Here is a 17,950-nt window from a genome sequence, read left to right on the forward strand (position 1 = left end):
GTGTTTGTTGGTTTTTTAAATGTAGTGGAGTATTCAGGAGTGGTATTCTCCCCCCGTCCCCCAAGTAGGCTGAAGTGGTGCTATCCGTTCTACCTCCTCGGTTCTTCTAAAGGGGGGGAGGTAGATGGAATATCTCCCAGGTTTTTAGGCATTTAGAAAATCTTGCTGATTGATTTGATTAATCTGCTGCGGTTAAGTGATTTTTGGGCACAACCTTCATGTTTAAACAGAAATAAGTCCTACAGTTCCCAGCATTCCCCATCCAGCCATGCCGCCTGGGGAATGTTGGGAGTTGTAGGACTTATATATGTCTAAACATGTATAGAATAGAATCATATAATAGTAGGGTTGGAAGGGGCCTATAAGACCATCGAGTCCAACCCCCTGCTCAGTGCAGGAATCCCAAGTCACAGCATCCCCGACAGATGGCTGTCCAGCTTCCTCTTGAATGCCTCCGGTGCGGGAGAGCCCACCACCTCCCCAGGTAATCGGTTCCATTGCCGTATTGCTCTGACACTCAGGAAGTGTTTCCTGATGTTCAGCCGGAATCTGGCTTCCTGTCACTTGAGCCCATTATTCCATGTCCTGCACTCTGGGATGATCAAGAAGAGATCCTGGCCTTCCTCTTTGTGACAACTTTTCAAGTACTTGAAAAGCGCTATCCTATCTCCCCTCAGTCTTCTCAGTTGCGCACTTTATTGCTGTCTGTTTTTCTTCTGCTGGCAGGCAAAGTGATTTTTGTTCAAGCAGGATTTTGGCATATAAACCAGTCTGTTGGGCTGGGTTCTGCTTTTTATTCTGTTGGCTTTTTTTCACTTTGTTTCATGCATTTGTTTAATTTTTGGTTTTATGGAATTCATTTCCACAAGATGTCATGATGGCCACCAGTTTGGATGGCTTTAAAAGGGGATGGGACAAATTCATGGAGAATAAGGCTATCAATGGCTACTAGTCCTGATAGCCATATGCTGTCTCCAGGATCAGAGGCAGTAGGCCTATGTACACCAGTTGCTGGGGAACATGGGCGGGAGGGTGCTGTTCCACTCAGGTCCTGCTTGTGGGTTTCCTGTGGGCAGCTGGTTGGCCACTGTGTGAACAGAATGCTGGACTGGATGGACCTTTTGTCTGATCCAGCCTGACTCTTAAGTACTTATCTTTTAATATCTGTACAACACTTTGAAAATTGTATGTAGACGCTTTATAAGTGTTTAGCAGTAATAATAATTCTCCAAGTGCCATTGCCTCTAAGTGAAACAGCAGCACATGTGCGCAAGAAGGGAGGTATCAGCAGGCTTGCAGAAGTATAAAAAAACCCTTATACCCCCGCCCCGCCGGGAGCAGAACCCCCAAATAAGACCCGAGCATGCTAAGTGGGTGCTGAATGCTAGCTGTTGGGAAAGGGGGAATGAAAACTAGATGGGAGGGGAAACGGAATGGAGTATCCTGAACAGGAGTACTCCACCTTGCAACAGTTTGCTGCAGATCTGACTCATAATTCTGTTTTTGTTCGAGCAGACAATGACCGAGCACAGGGGAAAGAAGCCAAGAGTCAGTTGGACCCACCCGAGCCGGGAGGGGGAGCATCTTTGGGAAAAGTGAGAGTGGACTCTCTCCATCGTCCTAAGATGGAAGAGACACCCAGAAGCCTGCAAGGTGCAGAAAATCCCCAGGAAACCCTTCAAGGGAAACCAGCAAAAGGGAATCCATATAAATGCATCCACTGTGGGGAAAGTTTCCATAAGCGGTCTCAGCTGGTTATACATGAGAGGAGTCACGCTGGAGAGAAACCGTACAGTTGCTCCCAGTGCAGCCAGTGTTTCTCTTCCTGCCCCGATCTTCTCAGCCATGAGGCAAGCCACACGGGAGAGAAACCGTACCAGTGCTCAGACTGTGGGAAAAGCTTCCGTGAGAAAGCATACGTCATTCAACACCGGAGAATCCACACAGGGGAGAGGCCGTATGCGTGCTCCGAATGTGGGAAGAGCTTCTTCCGTCGAGGGTCCCTCATTCTGCACGAGAGAATGCACACGGGCGAGAAGCTGTACAGGTGCCCGGATTGCGGGAAAAGCTTCAACCGGAAGCCACACCTTGCCGTCCACCAGAGGATTCACACAGGGGAGAAGCCATATGAATGCTCGGACTGTGGGAAGAACTTCAGTGTGAAATCCGCACTTAATGTGCACATGAGAACTCATTCTGAAGAGAAGCCGTTCCAGTGCTCTGACTGTGGGAAGAGCTTCCGTGAGAAAGGAACCCTCAATATACATAAGCAAAGCCATACGGCGGAGAAACCATATCAGTGCTCTGAGTGTGGAAAATGCTTCCGTTACACAGCTTCATTTAGGAGGCACAAGAAGACCCATGCTGTAGGACCAATCCAAAAATCCTATGAATGCCCCGAGTGTGGGAAAAGCTTCGGCCGCAAGGACTACCTTATCACACACCGGAGAATTCACACGGGAGAGAAACCTTACATGTGTTCAGTGTGCGGTAAAAGCTTCAATCATGGTGCGACCCTTGTCACACATAAGAGGACTCACACAGGTGAGAAGCCTTATGAGTGCTCCGAGTGTGAGAAAAGCTTCAAGCAGATTTCCGGCCTTATCACACACCGGAGGACCCACACAGGAGAGAAACCATACGAATGTTCAGAGTGTGGGAAACGCTTCATCCTGAAATCGTACCTTGATGTACACAAGAGAATCCACACTGGAGAGAGGCCTTATCAGTGCTCACACTGTGGGAAAGGGTTCTCGTGCTCCTCTTACCTTTTAAGGCATGAGAAAACCCACACGGGGGAGCGATCGCACACGTGCGCTGACTGTGGCCAGAGCTTCCATTGGAAACGTTCCCTGATCATGCACATGAGGAAACATACAGGGGAGCAGAACCTACATGAGTGCACGATCTGTGGCAAAAGCTTCAGCTGGTCTTCAGCTCTGAACGTCCACATGAGGACCCATACAGGAGAGAAACCGTACTCCTGCTCTGAGTGCGGGAAGAGCTTCAGCGGCAAATGGATCCTCATTCAGCACAAGAGGATCCACACAGGTGAGAAACCCCATGAATGCCCAGAGTGCGGGAAAAGCTTCCATGCGAAATCGTCTCTCCTCGCACACCAGCGGACTCACACGGGGGAGAAGCCACATGAGTGCTCCGAATGTGGGAAAAGCTACAGCGTGAAAGCCAACTTTGTGGCGCACCAGCGGACCCACACGGGGGAGAAGCCGTACGAGTGCTCTGAGTGCGGGAAAAGCTTCTATAAGAAAGACCGTCTGATGACGCACAAGAGGACCCACACTGGAGAGAAACCATACCAGTGCTCGGAGTGTGGGAAAGGGTTCAACTGGAAGGTCGGCCTGATCAACCACATGAGGATCCACACGGGTGAGAAGCCGTACGCGTGCACCGAGTGTGGGAAGTGCTTCCATAAAAAAGACCACCTCGCTAGGCACGAGATCATCCACACAGGAGAGAAGCCGTACGCCTGCTTCGACTGTGGAAAGAGGTTCAACCAAAAAGTCGCCCTCATTGTGCACACCAGGACTCACACAGGAGAGAAGCCGTATAAATGCTCTGAATGTGGGAAAAGCTTCAGTTGGAAAAAATCCCTGGTCACCCACAAGGCCGCCCACACGGGAAAGAAACCCTATCAGTGCTCCGAGTGTACAGAAAGCTTCAGCCGACGATCCCAGCTTGTGGAACACGAAAGGACCCACACAGGTGAGACACGAGGAACGCCTGGTTAGAAACGGGAGCAGATTTTTATTTATTTATTTTTACATTTGTATCCTGGCTTTTTTCCTTTTGCAAGGAACCCAAGGCGGGTTGCATGATCCTCCTCCATTTTATCCTCACATCAGCCCTGTGAGGTAGGTGAGGCTGAGAGTCAGTGACTGGCCTAAAGTCACCCAGTGAGCTTCATGGACCAGTGGGGACCAGAACTTGGATCTCCTGAGTCCCAGTCCAACACTGTCACTAATACACCACACTTCCTCTCTAGCAGTTGGGAGCCTTCCTCGAATGGAACTTTGGGGAGCACGGTGGGGGAGCCCCTGCTGTGCATACAGTAGTTCCCAGGTTCAGTCCCTGCCCTCCCCAGTTGAAAGGATCCCTGGTAACAGCGGGGCTGGCGCCAACACCTGGCTTCATCAGGCAGCTGCCCGGGCCCTAGCACTTGCACAGGACCCGCTGCTGAGCCTGACCTTTATAATCCCCCCCCACCCAGCCCAGTGCTCTGAACAGCACCAGGTGGCTGAGTCTAGCTGTCATTGTGATTGCCCACAAAGCCCCTGACAGCACTGCTGTGGGGCATTGTGGGAGATTTAAAATGGTGGCCCTCAGCCGTCCACTGCTGCTGCCACAGCTACTGCCAAGTGAAGCTGCTGAGGGCTCACCAGAGGGGACTTTGCCCGGGCCCCCCACAAAGCTGGAGCCGGTTTTGGATAACAAGGCTGGGAAAGGTCTCAGAGGTCTCAGATAGAACTGGGCCAGGCAGCCCTGTGGTCCAACACTTGTATACGGAAGGTTCATGTGTTCAGCATTAGAAAAGGAACTGGCAAGTAGGATTCTTTCTATCCCTCCTCCACAGCCAGCATGGAAAGGCAGGCTACTAGCCTCTTAGCGGGCTGGTAAAAAGTAAAAATAAAAGCATTCTACTAAGCAGACAGACACTAGTATAGTGGTAAATTGTAAAGTGCAGGCGCGCATCATGATACTCCCCATAGCCAGCCACCCACTCCCCCCCCCCCCCCCCGGGAGAGCTGCAAAATTGCAGGCTGCTGTGTTGATCCATATCAAGCAGATGGGGAGACATTTTTCTCCCTCTCATAATCCTACAACCCAGCGGGGTCACCCCATGAAGCTGAGTGGTGGGAGATTCAGGACAGATAAAAGGAAGGACTTCTTAGCACAGAGTTAAGCTATGGAATTCGCTACCGCAAGATGTAGTGATGGCCACCAATATGGGCAGCTTTAAAAGGATGGCTTTAAAAGAGGGATTAGACAAATTCCTGGAGGAGAAGGCTGTCCATGGCTACTAGTCCTGATGGTTATATGCTCCCTCCAGTATCAGAGGCAGGATGCCTGTGTACACCAGTTGCTGGGGTACATGAGCGGGAAGGTGCTGTTGCACTCATGTCCTGCTTGTGGGCTTCCCGTGGGCAGCTGGTTGGACACTGTGGGAACAGAATGCTGGTCTAGATGGACCCTTGGTCTGATGCAGCAGGGCTCTTCTTGTGCTCTTATGAGCAAACCAGTTCTAGCAGTGTTCACCTCCACCAAGAGCAGTTCTTTTTTTAATGGGTCTTCACTGCCCATTCAAGGTCAAGCCACTCCAGAATACTTTGTATTATCATAGGGAACATTGTAGCATGGCTGGGAAAATTAATCCCCCACCCCTACTACTGTGAGGAGTGTAGCTAAGCTCAGAGAGAACAAGGAAGCCTGTGGGGGTTGGGGGTGGCAGATGACGTCAGGGTCCCTGCTAATAAAAAGTGCCAGGGCTGCATCCCTCTGAGCCCTGGCTTCACTACACCGCTGCAGACAGAGCAATTCAGCCCTCCACCAGCTTGCTGCATTTCAGTGAGGGATGCGTTTTCCTTCCTCCATGGCTAACATGGAAACCAAGCGGCCTAGCCGAGGAGCGAAGGACAGAGCCATCTGTCCTTCTTCCACAACCCACTCACTCACCTGCATGGAATTCCTGGTTGCCTATGGTGACCAGGCATGTTGTAAAAGACCAGGCTGAATTCAGAGATGGATTGTTTTTGTGGTGTTTCAAGCCTCTGTCTCCAGTGGATGTTCGCTTGTTTTATTTGAAGATTCCATTAAAATGGCATTGGAATCTGTTAGAACTGGGGCTGTTGCCCAATTTAAAGAAATGTTAGGCTGCAGTCCTATGCGTACTATCGTGGAAGTAAGCCCCACTGAAAGCAGTGGGACTTCTTTCCCAGTAAATATTGCATTGCTGGTGAATGTATGAGCTTTGCTGCTTGGTGAAATCCTGAAGTGAGAGAGAGAAATAATGCTTTTCTTTTTCAAATGGTGGAAAGAAGTCTCAGCAGACACCGTCTTAGAAGGGGTGTTCTCTGATAACCCCCCGCCTCTGTCAGTGGATCCCAGCGGGCTCACCTAGAGGCGATGGCATGTGCGAGCAGAGCCGGGTGACTTAGGGCTACCATTTTAATTACCCTCAATAACCTGCAGTGGAGTTACTGCAGGTCAGGACAGGTAGCACCACGTCCAAGAGGCCAGCAGCACAGATAACAAGCAGTGTTAAGGACGCTTTTGGAAAAAAGAGGGCTTCCTTCAGAAAATGGGAATCTTGCCCAAAGGGGGAGTGCGAAAAGGAACACAAACTTGCACAATGGCCAACTGGGACTGACTCCTGAGTAGATGTGCATTGCCCCCCTCCCCCCCTCAATACTAAAAATATATGCACGGAATTATTTTCTATATTTCAGGTTTTGTTGCTGGCTCTTCAGAACTCTCTGTGGAAGAAATCAGCACCGCTGTGGTAAGGAAGAAGTCCTCTGCTTTTGCTGTGCCTAGAGAAGTGTTAACATGGTGCAATGTTTTTCCAGTGATGTGCAGAAGGTCTCTCTTGGCGTCTGTCAGGCTCTCTGCCCCTCCTGATTCTGATTTTATTTTTTATTTGTGTTTTTAATTACACTTCATTTTTTAAACTGGGAGGCTGGCATGCTGCAAAGCCAGGTGCCACCCTCCAGCACTATCTTTATTTGGGTTCAAAGGGGTGGTTTTGTGTTTTGGAGCTCAGACTCTGCCTTTATTAGGTTTTTGGGCAAGTTACATTTCCTTTGGTCGTTTTGCCTTCTAGGAAATGGATATTTCTGTGGCTGGCCATGCCCACCATGATGGCCATTTTATGAACAGGCAAGCCGCCCCCACAGCAGCCATTTTGTGAGAGTGCCCACAGCACTTTATCAAAATTCCAAACGTTACTTTTCCTTTAGTTTCTTTGACTTCTGGGAAATGGGTGTTTTGTGGCTGGCCATGCCCACCATGGCAGCCATTTTGTGAGAGCGCTCGCAACACTTTATCACACTTCCAAATGTGCCCACTGACCCAAAAAGGTTGGGGAACCCTGTTAGACATAAATTCCCAGGAATCCCAATCATTGGAGTGAGCAGGCTAGCCGAGGAAAGGTGGAACCCGCCATCCCTCCTCTGTGCCCAGCATAGAAACCAAGCAGACAGCCAGAGAAGGGAGACCCCTCCTCATGCCCAGGGAACCTGGGAGGAAATGGCAGGGAAGCAGATTCCAGCTAAACATTAGGAGAAACTTCCAAAAAGGAAATGCAAGCAGACAAGAAAAGATGCAAAACATTTTCACTCCACTGCTGCTACACATACTGCTCAATGGGGAACAACAGCAGGAGAGAGCCAGGGCCTTCTGGGACTGGCCAATATTCATTTCTTTATTTGGAGTATTTTTATGCTGCTCCTCAGTCAAAAAGGGTCCCAGAGTGGCTCACAAATAATCAGTAAAGAAAACAGTCCCTGCCTGCAGGCTTACAATCTAAAGAGACATGCTACTCGAGGAAAAAGGAACAGGGAGGGAAGAGGGGGGAAATTCATTCTTTTCGCAGGGCTGGTGGAACGGCCCTGCTCTCCCTCTTCCTTCCTTCCACTCAGCCTGCTGGAACGGCTGTTGGTGGTGACAATATTACTATGCCACCACATTACACCAGCGCTTTGCCATCTGCACTAGCTTCCATTCCGTTTCAAGGCCCACTTCAAAGTTATTAACCTTTTAAGGCTCTAAACTGGGGAGGGGAGGGGGAGAAGGTAGATCAGGATCTACTGTTCAATATTTGGGTAACTTGTAGTAGATCACAAGGGTTTCCAAATCCCATTAGCTTAACAACAGCAAGTAGAATGAACATTAGATCTGCCTGCCTGCCTGCCTGCCGTGGCTGGCCTTGTGCTAAGCACATCTTTCTTCGCCTCAGTGTTCTTCACCTGCAAAATGGGTGCTTTCCTTGTCTTGATGCAGCTGTGCTGGCCACGTTTTGTGTTAAAATCCCTGTTCCTATAGTGACTTGGATGTAGATTTGTATTTTTCTGTGTGGTGGGTGGAGCTAATTGACTCCATTGCTGCTTCAGATGTGCCCCCCCGATTTGCATCTGGCTCTGACTTGGGGGTTCTAATAAAAAACAAAGTAGATCCCACAACACTGAAGTCTGCCCACCCCTGCTCTAAACTGCTTGGGGCCAGCTTACCTGACAGGTCCCTTCCTCCCATATATACCTGCCCAGTAACCCAGACTTTTAAGATCATCTTCTGAGGCCCTTTTCTGAGTGCCCCTGCCAAATGAGGTGAGGCATGTGGCTACTAAGGAGAGGGCCTTTTCAGTGGTGGCTCCCTGGTCAGGGAACGCTCTGCTCAAACAGGTACACTTGGCTGCATGCATTGTGGTCTTTTTCTCGCCTTTTTATTTTCCCAGGCTTTTCAGTCTCAGGATCTTTCAGCGCTTCTTAAATCCTTTGCACTAACATCCTGCTCCTAGTTTTTATTCTGTTTTTGACATTGTGTTTGTATTTCACTCCTTTCTGTGGTTTTAGATTTTTACTGTAAGCTGCCCAGAGAACCTTGGCTGTTGGGCAGCTATTCTGAACATTATTGCAAATAAATACCATTCCTATTTGTGGGCTTCCCAGAGGCATCGGGTTGGCCAATGAGGGAACCAGCAGGGCATTGTGCTGCCCTTCAAACCAACTCATAAAGCGACTGAGTACCAGATTGAAACGCAAAGCTGGACCCTTGGAGTTGGATCCAGTTTTAATCAGAATCAACTGCACTGGTTGGAAGTGGACTTTCCTGCCCCCTCCAGGCCCCTGAAGATGCAACACAGAGGGCTCGTTCGCATGATTGTCGCAGCCCACCACGGCTTAATAACCATGGGTTATTTGAGGGTTGTTTAATCCTCACCTGTACCACTCGGGTTTGACGACAGGACTAACCATGGCAGCCCCATCAGGGGTGGAGTATTCGACGTGGACGCCTGGACACACTGCAGCAATTATGTGAACCAAAGCAGAGCATCGAGAGACCCTCCTGAATGGGGCAAGCTGTGGTGTGGATCGTGGTCAGAGACCTTCTCCGACCACGATCCAGGATCCAACCCCCTTCTAGCATTCCATGGCACCTTACAGTGTAACCTAGGCAAAAACGGAGGGGTCTCTGCCCCAAGGCACATACAGTTTAAAACAGGAAATAGAGAAAACCATAGAGGGAGAAGAAGGATGCAGGGAAATGCAATATTTTATTTTATTATACTTCCATCTGGCTTTTTTCGCCACAATGGAACAAAGGCAGCATATACAGAGCTCTCACGGGGCTTTCCTTGCCTGGCACCTCCCCTGATTAGCATTTGCAAGGTAGCTGTAGACCAGGGCCAGCTTGTGGCCCTCCACATCTCGTCAGACTGCAACTCTCATCAGCCCTGGCCAACATAGCCAACCTTGCCCAAGGCAGATCCTGGATCCAACCCATGGGAGGCTCATGGAGTTACCCAATTCTAGCCCGACTGGCACCCAATTTGTATCAGGCCCAAGTTTGGGGAAGTTAAGCTGCCTTTTCCTTTCTTTTTCTTACTGGTTAATGAGTGTGTTCTTACTCTGTCCCTCTTCTTGTTCCAGTTGAGCTTGGATTGCAACACAATTATTTTAACCACTGCTGTATAGCTCAGGATCATTGGAGAGCTGAACTGGGGTAAGGTGAGTGAGGGCCAGCATGTTGTAGCCATCAGAGTGTGATGACGGGCCAGTCAGTCCTTCTCAGCGTAACCTGCTTCACAGGGTTGTTAGGAGGAATAAAATGGGGAACAAGGACAGCACATGACACCAAGTGCGTCACCCTGACTTCATTGGAAGAAGGATGGGATATAAATGCAGTAAATAATAATTTCCAGGCCCAAGTCAAAGTGCTGCTTATTATGTTTAAGGGAGCAGTCCTATGGCTCCTAGCATAGGATAGTTTGGATTCCTGGACCCGAGGCTGGAGACAGCACTCTGACCTCGGAGACAGGAATCTGAGCTCCCCTCCCACTCCCAGCACCAGCTGTCTCTCTCAGCTCACAAAAGCGACCTTGGAGAGGAGGGGAAGGGGGCATGCCGATGGGCGTCGAGGGGAGGGGACTGGGGAGGCTGGCTTACAATGTATCCCCGACCTCCTTCCCTCCCACTCCACAGAGCCCCTGCTAGATGGGCGAAAAAGCCCGTCCAGCCAAAATGCAGAGCGGGAGGAGTGCAGAGATGAAGATCGGATCCGCTGTTCCTCCCGCTCTGCATTGGATGGCCGTAAGCCTCCGAGTTTGGAGGCTTATGGCTATCCTGATAGGACTGCGCCCTAAATCTTTGAACTTTCTGGGACTGGGATAACTTAAGAACCATCTCCCAACCTGCTGGTGCACTCAGATTAACACCGCAGGCCCTGCGTTGTGTCACTCCACTGTCACCGGTGCTGTTGATGGGTCTTCCTAAAACTGGCAGAACCAGAACAATTTTTTTAAAAGCAGAATAAACCATGCAAATTAAAGACAAATTTAGCTAATAAACTATACAGGGCTCAAGATCTAGCTTTGCTTAGTGTAGAAAATGGATTTCCTGGGAGCAGAAATCACATCTGTGCTGATGTTTTTAATCTTGGAATTCAAATAGCTTTTGAATATTTTTATATAAGTGCTCTGAATCTAGATCTTTTATCATCTCATTTGTGGAAAGGGGTTTTGGAAATCTTTCCGTCCTGTGTTTAGTAAGACGATGGATTCTCTTTTTTGCAGATCTTTGCCAGAGCAGTAATGGTCTTGCTATTTTGGCTCCCTTGCAGGCTTCTGGAATCCAGCCAGTTTGTCAGACCTGATAAAAAGCTTTTTCATAAGCTGCTACAGCACAGCATCTTTAAACATTGTCAAGAAGTCTTTGTGAAACTCACCCCTTTCTGGGGCTTGGTTACCTTTCAGCTGCTTCAAGGATAACTGCGATTTCTCTTAAGATTATTTCTCCCTCACAATCCTCCTTGCCTTTCAGTTAAAGTCACCATCCACGTTGTAATGTTGAACCATTATCTTCGCTTGCCTTTTCTGAAGAATATAGCTCTGAATAAAATCGAGTGCATTGTGTCTTGTGGTTTTGTTGAAATGATTTTCTTGGGTTCACAGACTGCTGTAATATTTGTTCCGCTTTCCCTGGCTACTGTTTCTTACCAGTTTAATTATTACCAGTGTAATTATTCTGTTTACCTTTAATTAATACATGCTGCCAAGGCTGAAATCCTGCTTACCTGCTTACGTGGACTAAGCCCCATTGAGCTTAATGGGATTTACCTCTGAGTAGACATGTGTAAAATTGTGCTGTTTGGGTCTTTAGCCTAGGCGCATGAGTCTCACCCAGGCTGTCAGAGGACCAGAGTTTGAATGCCGCATGCTTTGTTGGGACAGCCATTTACCTTGGAGAATGTTATGGAAGTGGATGGGGTCAGTGGACTACAACAATAACAAGCAACCGTATAGGATTTCCCACAGAGTTAGAAAAATTGCAGTAATACTCCACAGTTTGGCTTCAATTGACTTTCTTGCCCAAACACCACCCCAAATTAAACTCTGGATTTCTGGATACAAAGACTGTCCTGTTTCTCTTCTGTGCTCTACCGAACCAAGAACCTTCGCATTTCACTTCAGGATGGAGACAGATCTGAGTAGCAGCCAGGCTTTATTATTTCCAATATAGTAGCCAGCCATTGCTTCTCTGTCCCAGAAACCTAGGTGTAACCTGATACCTGGCAGCACCTACCAGTGACTGATTCATTCAGTCTGCAATCTCCATCGGGGGATATTGGAGGAATCTGTGCAGGGAGTGAAGCTCGCTGAGCTGTAGGCAGCTTGGCTCCCTGGACTTTGGCCCCCATTTTCCAGGGGCTGGCCTGACTTGATTTGCATTGCGGCGGGGCAGCTTGTGGATTTTTACTGTTGTTGTTTTAAATTTGTGTAAAGCAATTTGTGCAAATTTTGGTCCCAAATGTAGGTCATCATTTGTGCAAATCACACGAATTCGGCCGCCATTTGTGCAAATTACTCAAATTTTGGGCATCATTTACACAAATAGCTGCCATCATTTGCGCAAATCACAATGGCAATTTGTGCAAATTGCTTTTTACAGCAAACCACCCTCCCCAAGTTGGTGGCACCATGGGGATCCGTTGGGACCAAAAAGGGCTGGATTTCCCAGCGACAGACATCCCCATCTCCCAGTTCTGGTCACCCCATCTTGAGACTAGGTCTAAATGCAGACCTGGTGGTGCAACGTTAGGCTGAGCACTTTTGCTTTTCCTCTCCCCCTATGCTGTGCTGTATGTAACATTCAGCCTGATGCGTTCCGCAGAGCCTGGAAGCTTGCCCACTATTTTCTGACACTGTAGTTAGTTTGTTGGGAGGCTTCTTCTTTTTAATTCCAATTTTCCAGGTTGTGGTGGTGGTGTTTTAAAAAAAAAGCTTGATAACTTTGAAGATTTTTTGAGAGGCTGTAAGAATTCTCATGCGATTTGACTTCACTATTTTAGTGGGTTTCCCCCTCCTAATAATTGTCAGATCCCTTTTCAGACTTATCGAGGGAGAGATTATTTTGTAACAAGGGGCCCTTCAGATGTTGTTGGTCTACAACGCCTGTTATCCTTGACCTTTGGCCATGCTGGATGGGGCTGATGCGAGTTGGAATCCAATGACATCTGGAGGGCCACATTTCCCCTCCTCTGCCCTAGATCTAGTGTGATGAAGTTTACCGCAGGACCTTGTGTCCACTTCTCAGTCTTGCCTACCTCACAGGGACATTGTGAGGATAAAGTGAGGGAAATCAATGTATTCCTATCCTTTGACTGGGCCAGGTTTAAGGATTTGTTCTTGGTGTATAAAGCCCTAAACCACTTGGGATCAAGATACTTGAGAGAGTGCCTTCTCCCTCACCAGCCTGTCCTGGTCACTAGGTCATCAGATGAGGTGGTTCTGCATGGACCTGTGGTCCATTTCGAGTCCACTCAGAGCACAGCCTTCACAGTACTGGCTCCCTCTCTGTGAAACCCCCTGCCTCTTGATGTCAGGCAGGCACCAACGTTGTTCCATCCTACTCTGATTCTATGAAAATATCCTAGCTTCATATATACTTTGATAGGGTCTGGATATGACTACCCAGGGTTGTGGCAAATACAGAACATCCACTCGGCATGCAGCAGCAGCAAAAAAAGGAAGTCTAACGTTGGGAATTATTCAGCAGAGAATTGGAAGCAAAATTAACAGGATTTTAATGCTTTTAATAGAAAATCAATAGGGCGCACCCATGCTTCGAATGCCATCTACAGTTCTGGTCACCCCATCTCAAAGAAGGGTATTACAGAGCTGGGAAAAGTACTGAGAAAGACGACTGAAATGACAAGAGTTTGGAAGCTTTCAAGCAGGGATTCTGTAGTAATGGATTTGCTGTATCTGCAAGGGGTTGGGCTAGATGATCTCTGAAGTCCCTCCCAACTCAAGGGGCTGGATCCAGCTGTAGTCCTACTTCGAGTGGACCCACTGAAATCAATGGAACTCCAGTTAGTTATGAATTACAGATCTCCCATTGATTTCAGTGAGTCTACTCGAAGTAGGACTACAGCTGGATCCAACCCCAGGATTCTATGGAGGGCCTTCATTATGATGAAAGGCTGAAGCATAACCTGGCCTCCTTCGGGTGTCCAGGACTACAACTCCTATCTGGAGGACACCAGAGGCAAGATCCAACGGGGGACTTCTGTGTGCGGCCAGCTCTTGCGTGTGACCCCTACCGCTGGCAGCCCCTATGTAGAGCTTCTGGGGGCAAGCCCTAAAGCAAGCAGCCGACCCCTTCCAGAATTGAGCATTTCCTCTGGTGGGGCTGGCTGTGTGTGGAAGGCCCCCATTGGATCCTGCCCCAGGTTGGTCTAGACCCTTTTTAAGAAAACACCAAGAGGGGGCGTGATGATGGAGGTTAGTAAAATTATGCAAAGTGTGGAGATCTCCCCCCGCCCCCCGGCTCAATGCTAGAATTTATGGGGTCACCTCAATGGATGAGCAGTAGATTCACAATGAACGACAGCAGCCTTCCCCTACTTGGAGCCTTCCAGACGTCTAGGAGTACAGCTCCAATTATCCCATGGGAGCTGTGGTCCAATGCTTCTGGAGGACAACCAGGTTGGGGAAGTCTGGATGAGAGGAACTCTGTCTTCACACTGCATAGTTAACCAATGAGTTTCCCATGGCAGCTGGTCGGCCACTGTGTGAACAGAATGCTGGACTAGATAGACCCTTGGTCTGATCCAACACAGCTCTCATGTTCTTATGGACTCCGGTACCACACAATGTGGCCACGGCCACTCAATTAAGCTGGCTTTGAAAAAGCAGATTAACAAAGACATGGCAGGTAGGCTGAGCAGCAGCTAATAGAACCTCCATGTCCAGGGGCAGGATACCTCTGAATTCTAGATGCGAGGGAATACTCCAGAGGAGGGCTGCAGCCTTCACGCTCTGTTTCTCAAAGGCGTCTCATGGCCACTGCTGGATTTAGATAGACGGGCCTTCCCCAGCCTGGCGCCTTGCCAGCAGGAGATGGTGGGAGTTGTAGTCCAACCCATCTGGAGGGTGACAAGCTGGAGAAGGCCCTCTCTCTGACCCAGCAGGGCTCTTTACGTTCAGCCTGCCAACCATAACAGTGTCGCTAATGGGTCCCGTCTCATCCAGATATTCCAGTGCCCCACTGATGCGGTGCATTTTTCAGTCACGAATATTTTCTCAACCAGACCCTGATGTCTATTCACCAGAGGAGATGTCAGCGATTTCGGCTTCTGCATGGCTGTTCCAATGTCCAAGTTCATTTACAGCTCAGCAGGAAACGGTCCCCAGCACTGAAACATTCACAAGGCATTCGTTCCATAACCGTTTTGTATGTTCCTAGCGTCTTCGCATTTTGCACTGCCACATGGATTTTCCCAACACTTTACAAATAGTCGGAGGGATGGAAAAACATGTGGTTGGATCTAGGAACTGCCTTCTGCAAGAAGAAGGGCTCCACTCATGGACGGCCCCTCTGCCCAATTTTGTGGGGTTCCCCTTCTCCCCACCTCACCCCATTCCTGACTCTCTGTGTAGTGTTTTCAGGGGGCTGGAGGGACTACCGTGGGAAGGAGGGGGCTCTGCCAGTACAGCTGATCCTGCTTCAATTTGGATCCAACCTGTCGTTCTCCACCACTCCTTATTTATTATTACATTTATATCCCACCCTTTTCCCCCTTGTGAGGAACCCACAGTGGCTTTCATAGCCCTCCTCCTCTCCATTTTATCCTCACAACCATCCTGTGAGGTAGGTTAGGCTGAGAGTCAGTAGGGGGACTAGAACCTGGGTCTCCCAAGTCCCAAGCCAACACTCTAACCACTACACCACGCTGGCTCTCTGTTCATACTAGGCCCTCTCTCCCACATGTGTCTTTTTATGCGCGGTCAGGTGGGACGTCCGGCTGAAGCTTTTCCCGCAGTCCGTGCACTCGTACGGCTTCTCCCCCGTGTGGGTCCTCTGGTGAGTGACGAGGTAGCCCCGATCGTTGAAGCTCTTCCCGCATTCAGAACACTCAAAGGGCTTCTCCCCTGTGTGGGTCCTCTGGTGCGTGATGAGGGAGCCCTTCTGGTTGAAGCCCTTGCCACAGTCAGCGCACTTGTGCGGCTTCTCCCCCGTGTGGATCTTCTCGTGCCGCAGGCGGTCGGAGCGGTGCGAGAACCACTTGCAGCACTGCGAGCACTTGAAGGGCTTCTCCCCGGTGTGGGTCCTCTCATGTCCGACAAGGTAGGACCTCTGGCTGAAGGTTTTCCCACACTCGGAACACTCGTAGGGCTTCTCCCCGGTGTGTACCCTGTTGTGGCGGACAAGCTGGGAGCTGGTGCAGAAGCTTTTCCCACAGTCCAGGCACTCGTACGGCTTCTCGCCGGTGTGGACTCTCTTGTGACTGATGAGCTGGGAGCTGATGCAGAAGGCCTTCCCGCAGTCGGAGCACGCGTACGGCTTCTCCCCGGTGTGGGTCCTCTGATGTTTGAGCAGGTTGCCTCTCTCTGTGAAGCTTTTCCCGCAGCTCAAGCACTTGTACGGCTTCTCGCCTGTGTGGACCCGCTTATGGTTGATGAGGTGCGAGCTGGTGGCAAAGTGTTTCCCGCACTCGGAGCATTCGAACGGCTTCTCAGTCGTGAAGCGGGTCTTGGCTATGTTTCCCGGAGCTTCATCTGTCCCGGGGACTTGGAACAGTGTCCCGATGACATCTTTCAAGTATATTCTACTGGCGGTGATGCGCTCAGGTATTTCCAGTTGAAAAACCTCCTCTTCCTCCTCCTCCTTGTTCTCCCCACTGGGCCTGTTGATGTCTGGAATGAACAGAAAATCATGGGATGAGTCAAAATCCTGAACCCGAGCCAGTGCGGGGCAGCCAGGACAGACAAAAGAAAATACGACCCATAGTTTATTTATGGAACTGTCACCCACAGAAGCCATTCCAGCAGGGATTACGCTTGAGTGTTGAACCTCTTTCAGCCCACGGGCCAAATCCAATGTTGGAGAAGCTCTTGGGGACCGCATTCCATTGGTGGATGGGGCCAAAGCAAAAGGGGCAGAGCCAGTAATACCAGCATATTTTAGCTTCAAGCTCTTCCTGGCAGTAACTAAGCCTTAGCAGAGGAAGTTCAACCTTTTAGAATGGGGGGAAAACTTCACGAAAGCCAGGAAGCCACCCAATGATCAGTGACTGGGGGAAGGGGGCGTGGCCTTCTGGGGGCCAGATTTCATCCTCATGCCCTCAGTCCCCCATCCCGGGTAGAAGTTGAGTTCCTATGTTTCACCCCACCCTAACTGTTCACGGCTTTCCTCCCTACTTCTCTCCCAGGAACTAGCAGCATGGTAAAACAATAATAACAATCCTCAAACAATTTAAACACACACAGAGCTTGGGTTAAAATTGCATAAAATCCTGGGGTTGGAAGGGATTCTGGAGGTCATTTATTTATTTTTATTTATTTATTATTAAATTTATTAATCGGCCATCTGGCTGGTCACCCAGCCACTCTGGGCAATGTACAACATACAATAAAAACAGTTTAAAACAATAAAATTCTACAATAAAAACATTTTCTAAAATACCCTAACCCACCCCAAATGCCTGCCTGAACAACAACGTTTTTGATGCATGACGGAAGCTCATTAAAGAGGGGGCATGACGGAGTTCCCTAGGGAGGGAGTTCCACAGAGTGGGGGCCACCACAGAAAAGGCCCTCTCCCTCGTCCCCACCAGTCTAGCTGTCCTGGCTGATGGGACAGACAGAAGGCCATCCGAGGCTGATCTTGTTAAGCAGCCTGTTTGGTGCTGCTGGAGGTGCTCCTTAAGATAGGCTGGGCCGGAACCATATAGGGTTTTAAAGGTCAAAACCAACACCTTGAATTTGGCCCGGAAAACAACTGGTAACCAGTGCAACTCCTTCAGCACTGTAGTGATGTGATCTCACCGGCGGCTGCCTTTAATCAGGCGAGCCGCCGCGTTCTGTACCAGCTGCAGTTTCCGAACCGTCTTCAAGGGTAACCTCACGTAGAGCGCATTACAGTAGTCTAAACGAGAGGAGACCAGGGCATGTACTACCGATGGGAGCAGGTGGTCAGGAAGGAAGGGGCGCAGCCGCCGTATCAGATGGAGTTGATACAGTGCTGTCCGGCTCACAGCTGACACCTGAGCCTCCATGGACAGCTGGGAGTCCAAAATGACCCCCAGGCTGCGGACCTGGTCTTTCAAGGGTAGCCAGGTCAACACCAGGTCAACATCCCCCAGCCTCCTCTTGTCTCCCACCAAAAGTACCTCGGTCTTGTCAGGGTTCAGCTTCAGCCTATTCCTCCCCATCCAG

General features: G+C 49.5%; 2 protein-coding genes across 16 annotated transcripts in view; one reads left to right on the top strand and one right to left on the bottom strand.

Moving 5' to 3' along the window:
- The window catches only part of LOC146356063 (uncharacterized), a 35,848-nt gene extending 24,705 nt beyond the window's left edge, over positions 1-11,143 (top strand). For 3 of the 15 annotated variants that reach the window (XM_084831184.1, XM_084831193.1, XM_084831189.1), the window contains exons 9-12: positions 1,516-3,723; positions 6,465-6,517; positions 9,663-9,740; positions 10,852-11,143. In XM_084831184.1, the coding sequence (XP_084687310.1) occupies positions 1,516-3,723; positions 6,465-6,517; positions 9,663-9,707 (2,306 nt within the window). In that variant the 3' untranslated portion in view covers positions 9,708-9,740; positions 10,852-11,143. The other 12 variants (XM_084831187.1, XM_084831194.1, XM_084831191.1 and 9 more) reach the window with 6 other exon arrangements.
- A 579-nt stretch (positions 11,144-11,722) lies between these two features.
- Positions 11,723-17,950, bottom strand: part of LOC146356065 (uncharacterized) — an 87,797-nt gene continuing 81,569 nt past the window's right edge. The window contains exon 16 of the mRNA XM_084830007.1: positions 11,723-16,429. Within this exon, the coding sequence (XP_084686133.1) occupies positions 15,483-16,429 (947 nt within the window). The 3' untranslated portion in view covers positions 11,723-15,482. The remainder of the gene's footprint in view (positions 16,430-17,950) is intronic.

Source organism: Heloderma suspectum, chromosome 2 (genome assembly GCF_057233095.1).
Source record: "Heloderma suspectum isolate Gila_16-S chromosome 2, 16-S_ref, whole genome shotgun sequence".
Lineage (NCBI taxonomy): Eukaryota > Metazoa > Chordata > Lepidosauria > Squamata > Helodermatidae > Heloderma > Heloderma suspectum.